The 18,436-nt window shown below is 38.0% G+C and overlaps 1 protein-coding gene across 1 annotated transcript; it reads left to right on the top strand.

Moving 5' to 3' along the window:
• The first annotated feature begins 325 nt into the window (after positions 1 to 325).
• LOC136244359 (TRPL translocation defect protein 14-like) lies at positions 326 to 16,917 on the top strand. Its single transcript, XM_066035929.1, has 13 exons — positions 326 to 607; positions 775 to 842; positions 904 to 941; positions 1,428 to 1,465; positions 1,525 to 1,653; positions 2,519 to 2,613; positions 2,666 to 2,773; positions 12,288 to 12,365; positions 12,421 to 12,531; positions 13,243 to 13,345; positions 13,449 to 13,540; positions 13,998 to 14,113; positions 16,632 to 16,917. Exons 1-13 carry the CDS (start codon positions 481 to 483, stop codon positions 16,795 to 16,797), a joined length of 1,269 nt encoding a protein of 422 aa, XP_065892001.1. The 5' UTR covers positions 326 to 480; the 3' UTR covers positions 16,798 to 16,917.
• Positions 16,918 to 18,436: the final 1,519 nt, after the last annotated feature.

Genomic DNA, 18,436 nt, shown 5'->3' with positions numbered 1-18,436 from the left:
AAGCAATAATGCAAGCAGTGCTTGAAATGCTATTAGGCTCATATCATAGATAGTAGGTAGGGTATATACTATCTATGCTAATATCACAGTAAGAGTAGTCATGCACCTCTGCAAATAAACTTAACACATGCAGTAGCTCAGAAGTTACCCTCTTGTATCAGGTTATAAAAGATGAGCGAAACGAAACATGTCTTTCCCGGCTGCATGCTCCGGCCTCGTAAGCGCACCGCTCATCGTTGCTGGTGGTTCGTCTAGTATTAATTTTTTTTCTGTTTTTTCGAAACTACCACAAACATTTTACGGTCTATCACGTGATCATCAGAATGCATCATGTGGCAAATTTGTGCAGCTGTAAAAATTTGTATTTTTGTCATGACAAGAAATTGAATTTGAATTGTTCCACCTGTTTATTGTCTTTGTTGATGCAGGCAACTAGCTACTCATCATTTTTAATCACCGTATCTCAAAGAGGTTTAAAGTATGGATCCCGCGGAAACTACCACTCCGCACAAAGTCAAGAAGATATCTGCAGCCAACGCGTTACCTTTATCTCCAGCCTACGACGAGGGAAGGGAACCGGTCGTCTATAAACTTGTTCTTACTGGAGGTAACACAACGCATCGCATCGTACTGAGGCTTAAACGGGTGTAGCTACCTAGCCATGCTTAGCGCGCGCTGGCGCAGGTTTCCTAATTCGATAACTGTCTTCCTGCTGCTCATATTTGAATTATTCAACAGCCTCCTCATGTGTGTTTTTCTTGTTTGTACTCACAGGGCCTTGTGCTGGGAAGACCACTGCTTGGAAGAAGTTGCGTGCCCTTTTTGAGGAGCAAGGATGGAAGGTCTGTACATGTATGGCTTTACAGACACATCAGTCTAGTGTATGGTGCTTGTAATCAACAGGTTTATGCAGTGCCAGAAAAAGCCACCATCTTTTTCCAGTAAGTATACAACACACCATCCAAGTTGCACAGTAACTGAACATGTTGTTATGTATGTGGGCAGGAGTTATATGAGCAGTACATCAGGTTATGGTTGACACATACACACAACAGCCGCTTTGTTGTTTACTGTAAATGGATAGAAATTTAATGGTACTACCAAATTTGTCGTGTAGTTATCTGTTATTCTGCATAACACACATGGCTGTGCAGTCTTACATTGAAACAGCTACTGACTTGAACCCCCTAGCCCAGCAGCACATGCATGCAGCTATACACTAAAAAGATTGTTGGGAAGCTTACCGCTTAGGAAAGTTCTCAAACCAGCACAGGTACTAGAGAAGCTTTTTGTCTAGTTTAAAACATGTTGTCAAATTTATAGGAAGTCAAGCATTACTAGTTATAGGCTTACCGCCACAACCAGTTAAAAGTGTTGCATTTCTGTTTCATTTGTGTAGTGGCATAGTGTTTTGTTGTGACATATAGGTGTGGTGTGAAGATTGGTGACCTCTCAAAGGAAAGATGTAAGCATCACATGTACCGTGACTCTTCTTGTTTGTAAACAAGTCACTTTTTCTTTTAGCTGTACAATTTCAGGAGAACATGAACGACATGCACTTGCAGATTGAGAAGACATTCTTTGAGTTGGCAAAGGGAGAGGGAAAGAATTGTTTGGTACTGTGTGACCGTGGAATAATGGACCTGTCAGTGTGTAAGTGTCACTTTATTGTTCCCAACTTCAGGATAGCTCTGCATGCCCACACTGTTCCATGGTTGTCAACTAGTATGTGGAAAAAGTTACCACCCATGCATCACTTGGTATGGCTTGTATTGTACACTCAGCAATTTACAAAAGGATTATAGCCACATTTTGTTTGTCATCCAATCTGCAAGTTATGTTTTAATCAGGGTGCTGCTTCCTCTTAAGAGGGTTCCCATTATCATTGCATTGCCTAGACATAGTCTCACCAACTTGCAGCTTCTTTGTTGGACTAAGAGATCTGTTTAACACGCCAGCACTCAAGTATGCCATTGATAGGAGATCTGTGATGTGTATAGTGGACTGAGCCTTTGTCATAGACCATATCCACTTGATAATCTTTGTGTAGGATTTAGTAGAATTTCTGTGACGGTGTGGGCTTGAAGTAGCAGCCATAGTGCTTTTGTGACATCTACTGGCTCCTAATATAAACAGTAATGTTGGACTGCTGTTCTATTTACATCATAGAGACAATTAAGAGTTAAAATGATTTATATCACCCTGTTAGTCTGGTGTTCAGATAATGGATGATCCACTGTAATGATATCATATGAATGCCACGTAAACTTAATCATAACTTTTGTGATGTTATGTTTCCTTACCCCATTGATGATTCTTATGGACCGTATATATGGTAACTGAATGCAGCTATTAAACAAGTTTTATAGAAAATAAATAGTATCTAGCTAGAGTATAAGAAAGTTGTCATGTAACCAATTATCTTTCTAAAGTAAAGTCCATCCTTTTGAATATTGATAAGATAGACACTCGTATGGTACATCATGGAGCAACATGGCTAATTGTGTGTTGTGTGTAGTTATGAACGAGGACTGGTGGGAGGAGTATGTATCAAGCAGAGGACTAGATTTGCTGCAACTGAGGGACGGACGATATGACCAAGTGCTTCACCTTGTAATTCGTTTGTATTTCTGTAATTATGGTAGTAATTGATAATTTATTTTAGGTGACAGCAGCCAATGGAGCAGAGCAGTATTATGGCCTCTCCACTGACAGTACCATCCGAAATGAAACTGCTGAACAAGCATTTGGACTGGATCAGAAGTTGATTGAGGTAATGAGCCACTTTGTAAATGCTACTACTAAGTTTAGAAGCTAGTCACTCTTTATGTGTGTATCGAAACTTTACTAAGTGGTTATGTGTACCATCTAAAATAGACCTGGTAATTATCTTGGTTTCATAGTCCAACACATGTTCCCTATACCAGGGGCGGATCTAGGATTTATAAAAGGGGGGGGGGGCTAACTCAAGGTACTAATCTCTTGGGTGGAGGTGTGCCCAGCATGCTGGAACTGGGGGGGAGGGCTGGGGGCATGCCCCCTCCAAGGAAATTTTTGAACAATAGATGCTAGAATACTGCAATTTGGAGACATTTCCACATAAAATGCATATTTCTGCCTGTAAATATTTTATATACTGCCTTTAGATATACATGGCTCTCTGCAGCATTTCCTAATGAAAAGGTTCAGACAACCAAGCACATGATGCACCCTCTCACAATTGCATGCATGATAGAATAATAATGTTGAAACTAGAAAATTTTGAAATTTGAATGATACGAGATTGAATCTGAGAGCATTTTCAATGGAATTGTGTACCTGAATTAAGTATACCAGTAACTACACAAGTAGATGAACAAGCCTTTTAAACAGACCAATGCACTATAGGTGTAGGCAGATTTGGAAAAATTCCATAACAGAACCAACTTTTATGCTTACACTGAATATTCTATTAGAGTAGTTAGGTGACTGTTCTATTAGAGTATCTCGATCTTGTACACCTCTAATGCTGATCTGGGTCCTTGATGCATAACCAGCATAAATCCCTAATAATGCCTGTTTATAAGGTGGGTTTCTGAGTCAGTATTTGCATTATTAGTGATCGTATAATAATGCTAAGACGAAATTTCATTATAATCCTCAGCATATTGATCAAGTAAAGCCTAAAAGTGAAGGGGGGCTTCAGCCCCCAAAGCCCACCCCCTAGATCCGCCCCTGTATACTTTTCTTTTCGACTTTTGTAACCTGATAACAAAACAATGGCTGCTTTAATGAAGCAGCAGCTATTTTACGGCAATGGTTATGGAACTTTGGCACATGATGTTCATGAAAGTAAAAATTTTGACTCATAAATTAAATGATACAAATGTTAGAAAGGCTAGGAATACATGTGCAGGGATTATTTACAGCAGATATACAAATGCTTTAGTCATATAAATGTTAAATCAGATTGATGACTGTCAGAGAGCTGTGCTCCCTACCCTCCTAGGGTTTGGGCATTTCAAGTTCTCCACATCAGCACACATAGTCATCGGGAATTCTTATAAGTGTCTGTTGCATCATAGAAGCAAGTACTTCCGAGTTGTCTCCAGGCATAATAGGTGGTAACTTCAATAACATACATTTTGCTACGTGTGATTGCACAACCAAACATGGTACTTGAAATTGGTATCATTGGGGCGAGCCCCTTACTACGCAGAATGTGGGTATGTACAAGCATCATACATGTATGGACAATGTCCAGTAACAAGCACAAAGTTAACAAGCATTACATGATAAATTACGCTATGAACAAATGGAGTAAACTGGTCCTATCAAACACCACACGATAAATTATGGTACGGAATCCTGACGCTACTGGTGCTATCATTCTCAGTAGACTTATCAATTCTTCACCAATTTGATGGTTAGCTACGTGGTAGATAACATTAGTACTATAATCGCCAGCACACCGCACAATAACACTCCAAGCATGGGCTGGTGCTATTAAACATGAGTTAGTCCTATCAAACATCCGAATATCGGTTTATCATTACATGACTGAAAAGACACATGCTTATAATTTGCAAGAGTGTCCCACCCCCGGGAAAAACCATAGGAAGCTGAGACTGGAGGAAAATGGAAGGTGCTACTGTTGAATGATTACTTGAAAGTTTAGGCAACAGACGTGGATACAGGTATAAAAGTTCAAAAGGCAGGGATTTTTCTAGGGGGGGCAAAGGGGGCATTTTGCCCCTCCTGAAAATGATTTTGCCCCCCCCCCTGAACTCTGCCTCAATCAGCCTGAGTAAACAGGTGATTTAGTTAGACTAAAGTTCTGCCCCCCCCCCCCCCCCCCCCCCTCAATTTCTGAAAAACTCGGATTGCCCCCCCTGAATTTATTTTCTAGAAAAATCCCTGAAAGGCAATTCATTCATTACTGGACTATTCCAACCCACTATAATTGGGTTATTGTAGAGTCTACCACCATTCAGGTACAAATCTTTATTTTTGTCGCTATCCTCCTCATCTTCTTTGATTCCAACTGCACGAACCTGTGTACTCCGATGATCCTCATCATACAAACTTTCCAATCTATCACTTTCATGAAGCGCTTCCTCATTTATTATCTTCATAGCATAACAATCCGATTAACTTTCACATCAAATACACCACAGGCTCACCCCTACATGCTGTCTAGAAGTCCTTCTGTCACATTCACAAGTATAGTATGCATAATCAAGGCACATGGTAGTGTGTCATGTGGCTCAAGAAGCCGGCACACCACACTGCATGGGTACATTGACAGGAAGAAAATGCATTTTTCACATAATATATAGCTCCATGATCCCTTAACCAATTGGAATCATTTTTTGATACCCACCAAGTAGAGGAGTCCAGACACCCAGTTTGAAGAAATCTTCCCAGCCATTTCCGAGGTAAAAGAGTTTTTTCCTTTTTTTTCTTCTACTTTTTTTTGTGTACTTTGCAAAATCTGCCCTAAAACACCAACATATACTCTGAAATGTGGTACACTTGAAGGGGTTATATCCAGGCATGGGGCGAAGTACATGTGAAAGTACTTAAGTAAAGTACAAGTACTTTTGGAAGTATTTAAGTACAAGTACAGATTATGCTTACAGTGTTCACGATTGCATTTAGTTGCACCTAATAAAATCTGTCATCTGTAAGGTGAAATCTTTCAGGAGTAAATACCTCTCCTGCAATGCTAAAGAGTCTCTCAACAGAGACAGAGAAAGATGGTACTCCTAGGATGTTTTTGCCAACCTTGAAAGCAGAGGATATTTGTTTTGGTTATCATATTTGCTGGATTTTGGGCCATTGTTACTGCATCAGCTTTAATGTATTCATCCACCTGCTTAGTGAGTGTACTTCATTGTTGTTGACTTTCTGTTCAGGACATAATCTTTCTTCTTAGCTGCTATAGCTGCCTGCTTCTTATAATGATCAACTAAATCTTTCAGGCCAAAAGCAGTACAACTGTTTCTAAAATCAACAGAGAAATGAATCAGAAGATGGGAAACCTTTTAAATCCTGTTTGTAGAGCAAATGACTTCAACCAAAAGCTGACCATGTCAATCCAGTAATATATCAGCTTTGAGCCAAATTCAGCCAATATATATATAGCTACAACTTATTTCACTTGTATATGTATATGTAAATGGACTTCATGTACTTCAAAGTACTTTGAAGTACTTTAAGTACTTAAGTACATTACTTAGGATTTAAGTATAAGTACAAGTACTCAAGAAGGTGTACTTAAGTGTCCTTAAGTACAAGTACCAAAGTACTTCGCCCCATGCCTGGTTATATCAAAGTGAATCTCTCAGATTCACGCCTACTGGGAAAACTGCTTATAGGAATGAGCTGAAAATCTATGTATATGTGGAGTAATCATCATAGAATACCATTTCAGTGGTTTAATATAAAAAAACACTGAAAATCAACTACATGTTGATTGAGGTGCTCTAATAGTGCCCCCATTAGAACATTCAGTAAGTTGCAGGTCATCCTATAGAGAGTTCAACTACAAACAAGTAACCCTGTAAAGAGTTCAGCTACAAAGAAGTCAACTTAGGGAGCTCAGCTAGCAACAAGTCACCCTGTAGAGAGTTCTGCCACAAGTCACCCTGTAGAGAGTTCTGCCACAACAAGTCACCCTGTAGAGAGTTCTGCCACAATAAGTCATCTTGTAGAGAGTTCAGCTACATTTCAAGTCCCCTGTAGACAAATCACCCTGTAGACAAATCACCCTGTAAACTTCAATTTCAGCTACGAACAAGTCACCTTGTAGAGAGTTCACTTTTTCATAAAGCCATGAAACTTTCCACATAAATAGTAGTCCTCAATACATGTACTTTTAGATATAGTGCCATCGCTAATTTGACCTTTGGTGACCTTTACGGCCATTTTTGTACAGGAAATTGATCTTTTTTGTCTTTAACTCCCTGAGGCAGTAATTAACTTGTTAAAACATGGTACCAAACAAAAGATCTTGCTAGAAGAAACAACTTGGTTTTTATTTGAAGTCAATAGGTGATTTCATTACAAAGTTATGATCAATTTTATTAGCTGCAAAATTTGATATATTTACCTGCCCTCCAGGTGTGAATTACCTGTGGGCAGATAATTATGCATAAATTTATCAAAAAAAATTTTGCAGCTAATAAAAATGATCATAACTTTGTAATGAAATCACCTATTGACTTCAAATAAAAACCAAGTTGTTTCATCTTTTGTTTGGTATCATGTTTTTAACAAGTTAATTACTACCTCAGGGAGTTAAAGACAAAAATGATCAATTTTCTGTACAGAAATGGCTGTAAAGGTCACCAAAGGTCAAATTAGCGATGGCACTATATCTAAAATTACATGTATTGAGGACTACTATTTATGTGGAAAGTTTCATGGCTTTATGAAAAAGCACATGATTTTTTGGTTGTGCTCCAAAATTATGTCACAGACATAAAATGGCTGCTGTAGTGTGGGGACGTTCGTAAAATTTGTATGGGCGACTATGAGAAGAAAATTTTTGAACGGCGATATCTCAGCTAAGATGGAAGATATCAAGCTCTAGTCAGCGGGTATGGTTATAAATTAGCTGAAAGAATAGGAATCTAGCGTTGTTTTGAAAATCAACCAAAAATCGCTTTTACGCACTTACTGTAATGTCTTATAGCTATACCTGCTAGTTAGAGTTTGATATCTTCCTTCTTGGCTGAGGTATTGCCGTTCAAAAAAATTTTTCCCATAGTCGCCCATACAAATTTTACGAATGTCCCCACACTACAGCAGCCATTTTTATGTATGTGACGTAATTTCGGATAAAGCTCATAAGCACATATGTGAACAGATTTGCAAGGACCCTATGTTAGCGCACTTTTCGAATTCCATTTTATTACATTTTCTTTGTCAAGATAGCCAAAGGAATGGTCAACTGAAGTTTCAGCTCTAGAAGCCTTGAACTTTCGAAGTTAGTGCTACAAAGTGGTAACAGCAGAAAAATCGATTTATACAGTGATGGTGTGAAAATAAACTACATGTGCTTAAATAAATCGCCATAACTTTCAAATGCAGTCCTCTTCCAAGATGCAATTTTCACCATCGGATTCTCCATTAACAGGTGAATCCATTGCTGGGTACGTTTTGTCTTTCAGGCCTTTTCTACAAGCTGGGAAAAGGCGAAAACGTGAGAGAAAAATGATGATGAACTGCTCATCCAATGTATGGCAAACTTAATACTCATATCTTCTCTCACCTTAGGAATACTGACACAAAACAAAGATTTTCGAACTTCTCTTGCTTTGGGGATCACAATGCTACCATAGTTTTTGCTACTATCACCTTCCTTTAACGTGAAACAAGCGCTCAAAAAATTTATGGAATTTTTTTGATTTTGTAAATATTTCACCCATTACGTTTATTGTATTCTGTAAAATTAGGCTTGTGCTAACATATGGGATACTTGCAGATCCGGTCACATAATTATTATTTTGCAACTCTCTACAGGGTGACTGTAGTTGAATTCTTTACAGGGTGACTTGTCAATTTTTGGGGGTTACGCCGCTATACTATATATACATACGAAAACTGTGTCAAATGCACCTAACAAATTCTTAATCTTCCTATAATAAAAGAAAAAGACAAGTAAAATATAGCCAGCTTTGGCATATGCAATTACAAAAGGAAGTAACCAAAAATAATGATTGCCAGCGCCACCTTTGATTTCGCATCTTTTTTCAACCTGGGATTTTTTGTAGGGCCGCACTATTTTCACAGTTGGCTGTTTTGGTTTAGATTTTCTTAGCTAGGAAACACAGAAAGTGTTGGGTGGCTGAAAGAAGGACTCTGAGAATTATTATTTATCAATGTTGATTTGCACACTAGAATACTTTAGATCAATGTTGAGGTGTTGGGGTTGAATTTTCATTTTAAGATCACGAGATGTTTGATGATGAAGTGTGACTAACCTTGAAACCAGGTGCATGCCTATAGCCAGCCATGCTGTGGCCAGATGTGGGCGCGTTCCTGGGTCTTCCATGCACACTATATCAAATCTTACTTTTCAGCATTGATTTTGAGCACTCAACTTTCAAAATACAGAATTGAGGTGTTTGTTTTTGTGTGGACTGTATAAATTATTCTGATGGCTGTGCCCACCTGAGATAGTTGATCAGACAACTAAAACTTAACAGATCTAATAGGAGTCCAGTACTGCAGCTTTTCCCAGACCATTATTTGAGAGTTGAGACATCATGCCATACCATTTGTCTGCCCACTGAGAATATATCTCACGATATTTCATCTTTAGAGAACTTAAATGTTGGCTAATGACTGTAAGGGTGTTTTTAAAAATCATAGGAAACACTATGTCGTATATATCTCCATTTCTTCTCATTGCATATGTTGAAGAACAACATTTGTAAGTCCAGCTGTTTAAAGATTTAGATGCTCCTTTGTTAGGTGAACTTTGGTTATGTGCAGAGTAAAGAAATGTCATTGTTTAGATGAATATTTGCTGCATTTCATAACATTATTTCTTGCTCCCACATCCCAAACAATGCAAATCCATGCAGTATTGTCTTTTTATCATTAAGTATGATAGTACTTAATAAGTAGGGATTGGTAAGAAATCATGTGGTTTCATGGATTTTCGCACTTTAAAAACGGCTTTGCAATGAGTTTTACCCGAAAAAACCACCTGGAATGCATTAGTACTGCTATAATAATGCTGTACCTTGGTTAAACAAAGCAATGTTTCAATGTACAGTAAGTTTTAAAAATTTTGAAATTTATCTGAATTTCATCTGCCTGACTGCCTGCTGTAAGACCCGGTTGCGCTAGGCGTATGGCTCCAGAAATTTCAGACAGCCAAGGTAATGGCAGCAGATTCATGAATCTTTTGTTTCAATTACGTTCTGTCCACTGCACCATGCTGTTTGCTTTCACCGTTCGTTCGTTTCTTTGTTCTTCTTGAAGGATAATTAATAGTTGCAGCATGTGCCACAACCCAAACACATGATTTTAATGAAGTGTGAGTACGTGTACGTAAGACGAGAGTGAACGGGTGTCCAAGTAGTTGTCTCTAGCATTTATTAACGCTCTGGGTAATCGTTTTATAGTCTTACCAGTTTTTTTTGCAAGGTAGCTAGTTAATAATGCCTTTGAGCGGTGGATCCACCTCAGGATCCCGACTTCTAAGAGTGAGGGTTCCACTCTTAATGGTGGACTCTCCAGCAATGTTTTGCTGTTAAATAAATCATCAACATTTAGGCCATTAGAAATGTAGCTGAAGCCTTTAACGGTTGCTGTAGTAGCTTTAAAAGATTAAACACAATAATTATTTTAGAGGCGCTTATTGTGTACGAATGTAAAAGATAGCTGCTTCAAGTTATTTATAGTTTATACTATGTGGAAAATAAAGAGTATAATATAGCTAGCTAGCTGGACATAAAAGTAATCAAACTAGCTATTTAAATTTTTTTAAACATTTAAATTGCTGTATAATTTTAGCTGAAAATTTTCTCATCAAAACGTTACAAACACTATATATTTTATATAGTAGACACACAAAAACTTGAATGCATGATGGGCTCTGTACAGGTGTATTGGGTGTAGTGCTGCATCATCTGTCATAATAAGGATGGGTATGATTTAGTAACCTACACAACCTGTAGTGCGGATCTTCATCTCTGCTGACAACATTCCTTTACCTCCTACCCAGGGACTTACATATGTGAGGCCAATATTGGCACACTTGTTATACCACCAGCCAGCACCACCACCCCAGCTGACTGCACAGTTACTGCTGACGTGGCCATCGTTATCGTTGTCTTTAGTACTGAATCTCATCCCGTTCAGTGGCTGAGATGCAAAATGATCAGTGCCCGCACCAGTAAAGCCATTAATATTGAGTTTATACTCCTCCCTGGTACTTCCTAAACTGAAATTTTTGTAGTGGAGGTAGGACCATGAAGTGTCTTCCTTTTGATAATCTACTCTCATCTCCCATTTACCAGTTTGTGTTAAGCACTGAATTTCTTTTAGGCCATACCAAAATTCAGTGTTAAGGTCACCAAATCCTTCTTCATAGTCAGTCCAGTTCCTTTTAAAGCTCACTGTACTGCTCTTCTTGTTTTTTGTTATCACCATCCACCCTCCGCCATCAGTTATCGTGTCACAGTACACATCAACAGTGTTACCAAATGCTCCTTTGCTCAACTTGAATATTCCCGGAAGTAGTGGAAATTTCGTAATTTCACAGCAATTTTTTATGGTAATCATTGGTGTGCTGCAGTTGTATGCCAACTCCTTGTATCGGTAAGTGCAATATTGATCATCAGCATTAACCAGTAGCAGTGACAGTGCCAGTATAACCAACTGTATAATGGTGTTCATGACTACAGCTGGTTCCAGGCGATGTTTACTAGAGAAGATCTGGAGCAACTTGCTGTTATCCACAGTACAATCTAACTGCAACAATTCAGGCTTCTCCTCCTAGTTTCTTTGGTTTCTTTTCCTCTTCTATCCTCTTTCTTTATCCTTCCAGGTGTTGATTTTGTTTTCTCTGGTTCTTAGCAAGCCCAAGATGTGGTGGCTATTTATAGTAAATGGACAGTGCAGTACAAGGCCAAATTAGGTAGGTTAGACACACTATAGTGCCTTTTTAGGAATTCCTCAGCTTATATAAACTTGTAGTAGGAGATAACTTCCTATGAACTATTCATTAGCTGACTGCTCTTCCATATATAGCTTGTAAGACTGTTATGAAGAATAAAATGTTTTAGTTGTAGAATACTAGAACTAGGAAGTCTGTGTTATATGAATAAATAAAGCTTTATGTATCAAACAGTATGGTAAGTAGGGATCACCTCTAAAATGATGCACACTGCTGAAAATGCTGCCTTTAAAAATCATCCTAGAGATCTTATACAATGAAAATCACCTTTACAGAATAATATTAGTATAACATCAAATACAGCAAACAAAAAAAAAAACACTTACAGGTAGCCGGATATAGAATTTAAAAGAAATCGCTGAAGCTCACATTTTTGTCTGCCAGCCAGCCTGCAGCCCAACCACAGTCGCAAGGCTGTAGCAGATATACTAGTGGTTTGGTGTTGCTCTGAAGGCATGTTTTGCCAAGCTGAAAGGTATGGCTGATTTTTTGAGTGATATTTTGGACAAGAAAGCCCTTCATGACCCCTACTTGCCGTACTGTATGATACAAACTAATACACAACACAGCTATACAATGTATCAACTGCATTGACCTATTACTCCTTTAGGCATGGCTGGGCCATCCTTGCTATGATATAATAGACAACTCAATGAGCTTTGATGAAAAGATAAGAAGGACTGTGGAGGTATATAAATCACCGTTACGTGCTGATCACATGCTGGTCACATGACTTGTTACAGATCGTATGCACAAGACTGAAGAAGGTGACTGGTACAAATGTCATCAATGATGGACATATAAAGGAGACTGTGAAACGTAAATTCTTGATCAAGGGTGTACCCAACTTTAAGGCAAGTGACTTTCCATTGACTATTCATAATATGTATATATACTGAGGAGAGTGTTCTACTCTGATATACCCAACATATTGCGAAGTTGTAACACAATACGAGCAACCATAGAAATGCAACAACTTGCTATACTCAAAATGGCCTGGAAAGAAATGCCAATGTATTGGGTTTGGCACTCTTGTAGTTTGGCAAGAAACACTGAGAGTTTGAGATAGTTTGGTTGTTAGCAATGTTGTTAGAAACACATTCGGTTATTGTTATGTCATATCTTTCATGATACACCCTTCTACAGGGGTGTATGAGAGTAGGATAATCTCCTCAGTATATATATTATGAACTCTTGCTATAAGTTAAGTAACTCCTTTAGCCACTAAAAATATCATATGGCATCCTCGTGTTGTAAACCTGACAGTGATAGAGATTGCTATGAATTTGTCACCAGCTAATGCCTGAAGTGGACACATCCCTACAAACATGGGAACATGAATCAATAACATCCTTCATATATACACTACATTACGTAATTGGTTGCTCATCCATGACATGTTACCTACATACTAAGCAATTTTGGACAGGAATCACATTTAGCTCTATTGTATTACTAACTAATAGGGCACCGCACTATTCAAAACCCAATTTGTTAAAAAAAAAAAAAACTAGCGTACATGTTATTCCCAACATTGCTTGATAATGATGATGATGATGTTACAGGAATTCCCAAGAATTGAGGAGGTAATGTTGGAGCACATCTTTCTCACTTCTGACAGTGAACAGTCTTTGAACAGAATTGAGAAAAGGTCAGGAGGCAATAATGGTAAGTGGTATAATAATAGCAGCAGCAGCAGCAGCAGCAGCAGCAGCAGCAGCAGCAGCAGCAGCAGCAGCAGCTACTCATGTTATACCCCCATCCCCTACAGGTTCCTACATTTGTACACAAACTATCACTAGTAAAGGATCAGATGGAGTGACCACTAAAAACAGACTACAACTGACAACACAACAATATGAGGTGATTCTGTTGACTTGTGTGATTGGATAATATACAGTTAGTGGTATCCAGTTTAGAAAACTACACTGGCCAACTCTATTTATACAGTAACCCCAGTGTATATACCCGTAGCCACCAGTGTATATATAAATAAGGTCAGAGAGTTATTCAACCAAAGACCACTGAACAACTTAGACAGGTTTCACTGTAGTACCCACATTTTTCAGTAATAAGTAGCACCATTGTTTGTGTAGTGTCCATAATTCAGCATGAATTTAGTCATTGCACAGAAATATTGAGGGCTCATTCTTAAATTGGATCTTGCTGCAAGTGATCTTCTTGTAGTTTCTATCATATACATGCTATATTGTGTAGTCCGTCTTAGTATAACATGTTCAGTAGTAATTCATTGCTGTATAAGCTGCAGGTTTATTGTACCAACACTACCCTTGTTGTTTGTGTGTTTGTTGTGGTGTAGATGTTGAGCCAAAGACAGGCCAAACACCATGTGGTGCTGCGTAAGTTACGGAGGTGTTTTGTGTGGAAGTGGCACCAATACTATCTTGACATCTTCCTGGACCCAAAGCCTGAAAGGTAATAATATAATCTGTACAGTATAACAGTGTTTTGATTATAAAAATGGCACATCAATTAACTGAAATTCCATACTACAGATGATTGTTCTATTAGAGTAATTATAATTACACTGTATTACTGAGCTATCTATGCCTCTACATTTCAAGAGAGGTATCATACATTTCCAGCAGTGGTGTATCTACAGCAGGGCTTTGTAGGGCATAGGCCCTGCTAAATTTGGCTAGTGCCCTACCAAACTGAAGACTACAATCACCGTGCAGCTTCACATTGGTCATTACATTATCTAACTAGTGAAACTTAATTCTATAATTACTCAGCAAATTATTAGTATTGAGCTGTCATAAAGCCAATGATTATGATGATTCTAATTAATGACTGCCAATTGTGTATGTGATTAAGTCACCTGTTGTTGATGATAATTGACTAAGTAATAAGGACACTTCCTGGTGCTCTTGTAGTTTATAATAATCGTATCTATAGATCCTTGGTAGATTTGTAGTGTTTCATAATGTACAGGCAGAGGAGGTTTGACGCGCTATAAGCGTATATTGCTCTTAATTGCATTCTTTTCTTTGCTATTTCATGTGACCCTTAATAGTCACAATACTAAACTGAAAAATGATGGAGTTCACTGGGGTTCGTTAGATATTCAGATCATCCTTCACGTAGGCTTCAAGGCTATGTACTTTGTTTTCTCAAGGCACTTGAAATTCGGGGTGAAATTAATAATTGTGATTTGATGCATACAACTTCACCAGACTTGTCACGTACGTTTTCTATAATGAAACAACGACCCTTCACTGCGTTACACTGAGATCGTTGTATTACCTTCCTCAATAAAACTGATTTCACGTAATTTATTTTATTGGTACTTTAAACTCTGGCTTTGTTACCAGCCAAACCAGCAGGGTTCGCTGGGGATTGCCATGCCGTTAGATTTAAACTTTCTATTGCACTATAGTTTTAATAAAATTGTCTTGAAACAAGATTTTCCAATGAAAATGTACAGCTCACGTGAATGCATCCAACCTCCTCTGATGTACAGGTGTAGCTAGTGTTGTCTTGTTCTAATGTTGCTAGTATTTAGCTACTGTATGAACAGATTAAATATATATTAAATACACTGCTTCATCAAAATCTAAAAGCATGTTTTTTGTAGCTGAAATGGCCTCAGAAGCCATTTTACAGCTGTTGAAATTCAAAATTTTCTGGAGGGCATGCCCCCAAATCCCCCTAGATGATGCAGCATGTACAGTGTCCTAGCTGTGCCCTACCAATAGAGAAAGTCTAGATACACCACTGAATTCCAGGGCCAGCCTTCAGTACACAGCAGTCACATAAAATAAATAACTAGTATGATAGTTAGTTAAAACCCAAGTATATAAAAAGTGAAACATCCTTGAAGGATCCCGGCCACATAGTATGTACTGCACACATGATGATAACATTGTATGGAAGTGAACAGAAGATGTACATTATTCTAATGCTAAATGCACAGAAATCTTCTTGTAGCAGTATTGCCAATGAAATGAAATTCACAAATTTCCAACAATTGATGAGTCTGTCTCTGCATGGTCCATCAAATTCTTGATTGCTCTATTAGAGAATATTTTAGAATAGTGTAACTGTATTAACCTATTTTGCAGAACTGAGAATTCTACGATGCAGCAAAGAAGTGTTTTGGTATAAAATTGAAGGAAGACCAGTATTAGCCATTTCCATTATTTATTTCCCATTTTCCTAAAATTCTACTCACCTGTAGTGTATGACTATTTTTGTGGACAGACAATGACAACTGGTATAATTCAGCATTTTACTTGTACTTGATCATATCCAACTTGAGTCATACAGACCACTTGGTATAGATTCCCAAAAAATTGTCACCTCTTATTATCCTCTCAAGCTCAATATGCTCAGCAAGAAAGTTATAGGGTTTCTAATTTAATGTGAGCTTTTTTCACCAGGTGGAACTCATGATCCTCTTCCTGGATCTTTCCATTGATAGCTAGAGTCCATCATCTGATACTGTGACATTATCCACTGTTAGGTCCAATGTCTGAGCCCCATTAAAGCAAGATTCTATCATGTGCACTTGTACAAATTCGATTGTAGGATTGATAATTTTTGAGTGCTTGGTTTATCTGATACAGAAAAATAATATTTTGTGGCCAAATGGGTGTGGTGTAAGATAGACCTCCTGGGTGATGGCATTTTACAGTCGTGATGTGCGTGACTCCGACTGATGGGTGTTGTATCACGGTGCATATTGGCATTCCTGAAACAAGAAGACTAGGAAGTAAGCAATAATTAGCATTAACTAATCGTGAAGTGTGCAAGGATACATTCCTAAAACTTCAACCAGGGTACCAGTTGTATATATTTGCTCCTAATCATTTGGCCAGACACAAACTAAATTATTCTATCTCTGCCAAATTTTTAGGAAATATATGGTACTTTAATGCTATTAATATACTGCAGGAGTTATCCCCACTGCTAACATTGTCATTTTTATCAGATGTAGAGATTTGTTCCTACTGTCCACATACACGTCAAAACTGAGCAGTGAGCTAGAGCTGCCAACCTTCCTGGACATTGGTCAAGAAGTAACTGAAGATAAGGACTACTCCCTATACAAGTTATCCCAGTGTGATCACCCCACCAACTATAATATCACTTACTAAAGGATGGTGTCTAAAAACTGTAAATATTGGAATTCCATTTATTTTGACCAACTGCTTATTCTTACAGTTATTTTGTAATTGTTATCAAGACTATTGAAGTTCAAATGTTTATTGAGTAATGACATTGTCACGTTTTGAGCAAAATACTCTACACATGCAGTACAATACACCAACAGCTCGAGAATTTAATTACATGACATGTATGCAGTAGGACCATGGGATATGGTTTGATGTCTCCCAGTTATTCATTCTAGTAATTCTTTTACCTATTAAAGTATTCCCTAACAATTTTAATACAGCTAGCTACATTTGCTATTATTAGCAAGTAGCTTTAAAGATCAAGGTCACTTTACATTAGGGTGGCTGTTTTATTAGGGTAGATCAACCATTCAGTCTGGTGTCTTATGCTAACAAGTTTTCCAGGAGTCAAATAAAATTTATTTACTTCTGAAAATCAGAATTATTCCTGATCCTTTTTACCACCTATTCAGTATACTCTTTAGGCTATGTAGCTATTCATGCAGTACAAACATCATGGTGTCACTACACAATTGCTATTTAGGTATTGTGTAGCACAAACCAACCCAAATTGCATGCTGTTCTCACTCACTCACGTACCTGCAACCACACGCCAGCGTGGACTGTCTCCTGCTTATTGATGTCAATGTGATGTGCAAAATCATGTTATACTGCAGTTCAGAGAAAATATAATGTACCTAAGCCTCATTACTTGGCATACATAGTGGGGATTTGATCCAATTGGACTTTTAAATTTAAGTACATGTTTGTGGTTTGGCCTTACAGATTTATACACCTCCTGCTTCCCTAGTACTCTGTGTGGGGATTTAACAACAGTGAGACATAAACAGTGTATATAATGGACAGTGGGACCAACTGATTTCAACAAAGGTTTATTGCTGCTATAACGTTGTCCTTTTTAGAGGTATAGCTAGCTACTTGGAAGTGGTAACAGAATCACTGAAAAAAGTATAACAAACAAACAACAAGGAATCACTTCATGGGGTGCTAATGTAAACCACATATCCATATATTTTGACTCAACTCTCCATTGTTGGCAAAAAGTGTTGCTGGGTCAAAATAAAATTGTTTACATTATCACCGTAGTGATCCCTTCTTGTTTTGTAGCTTTTTTCAGTGATCACAAAGTCACTATATCTTCCCTTAAAGCTTTTATTTCCATTTTCAAACCTTATAGTTTGTTTACTTACTTATAAATACATTACTGGATTATAAAGTTTCACAAGATTCAGACACAGCAGCTAAAACAAGCACGCTTGAGCAAGAGATATGTACTTGAAAGCTGTATATTATAGCTCCTGTAAAGGTAAGCTCTACATACCTTGTGACTGCAAATAAGAGTGAACATGATCTGGAAGACTAACAGAAAGTGAGAGTTAGCTCATTCTTCTTTGTGGCAGCCAGGTAATAATCAGATGTTGTGGGTATGTGAAGCACTCATATCTGATCAGAGCTAATTCTTGTGATAATTTAAATTGTCCCATTTTAAGGTGGTAGCTAAACATTTGCTAGTGGAGTGGAAGTCTCCAATCACAAATTAAACCTTGCAGAATGCCTTTGCCAATACTACAATGGGTGTGGGGATCCCAGCACAAGCAGC

This window comes from Dysidea avara, chromosome 14 (genome assembly GCF_963678975.1).
Source record: "Dysidea avara chromosome 14, odDysAvar1.4, whole genome shotgun sequence".
Lineage (NCBI taxonomy): Eukaryota > Metazoa > Porifera > Demospongiae > Dictyoceratida > Dysideidae > Dysidea > Dysidea avara.
This window is presented reverse-complemented; position numbering and strand designations above follow the sequence as displayed.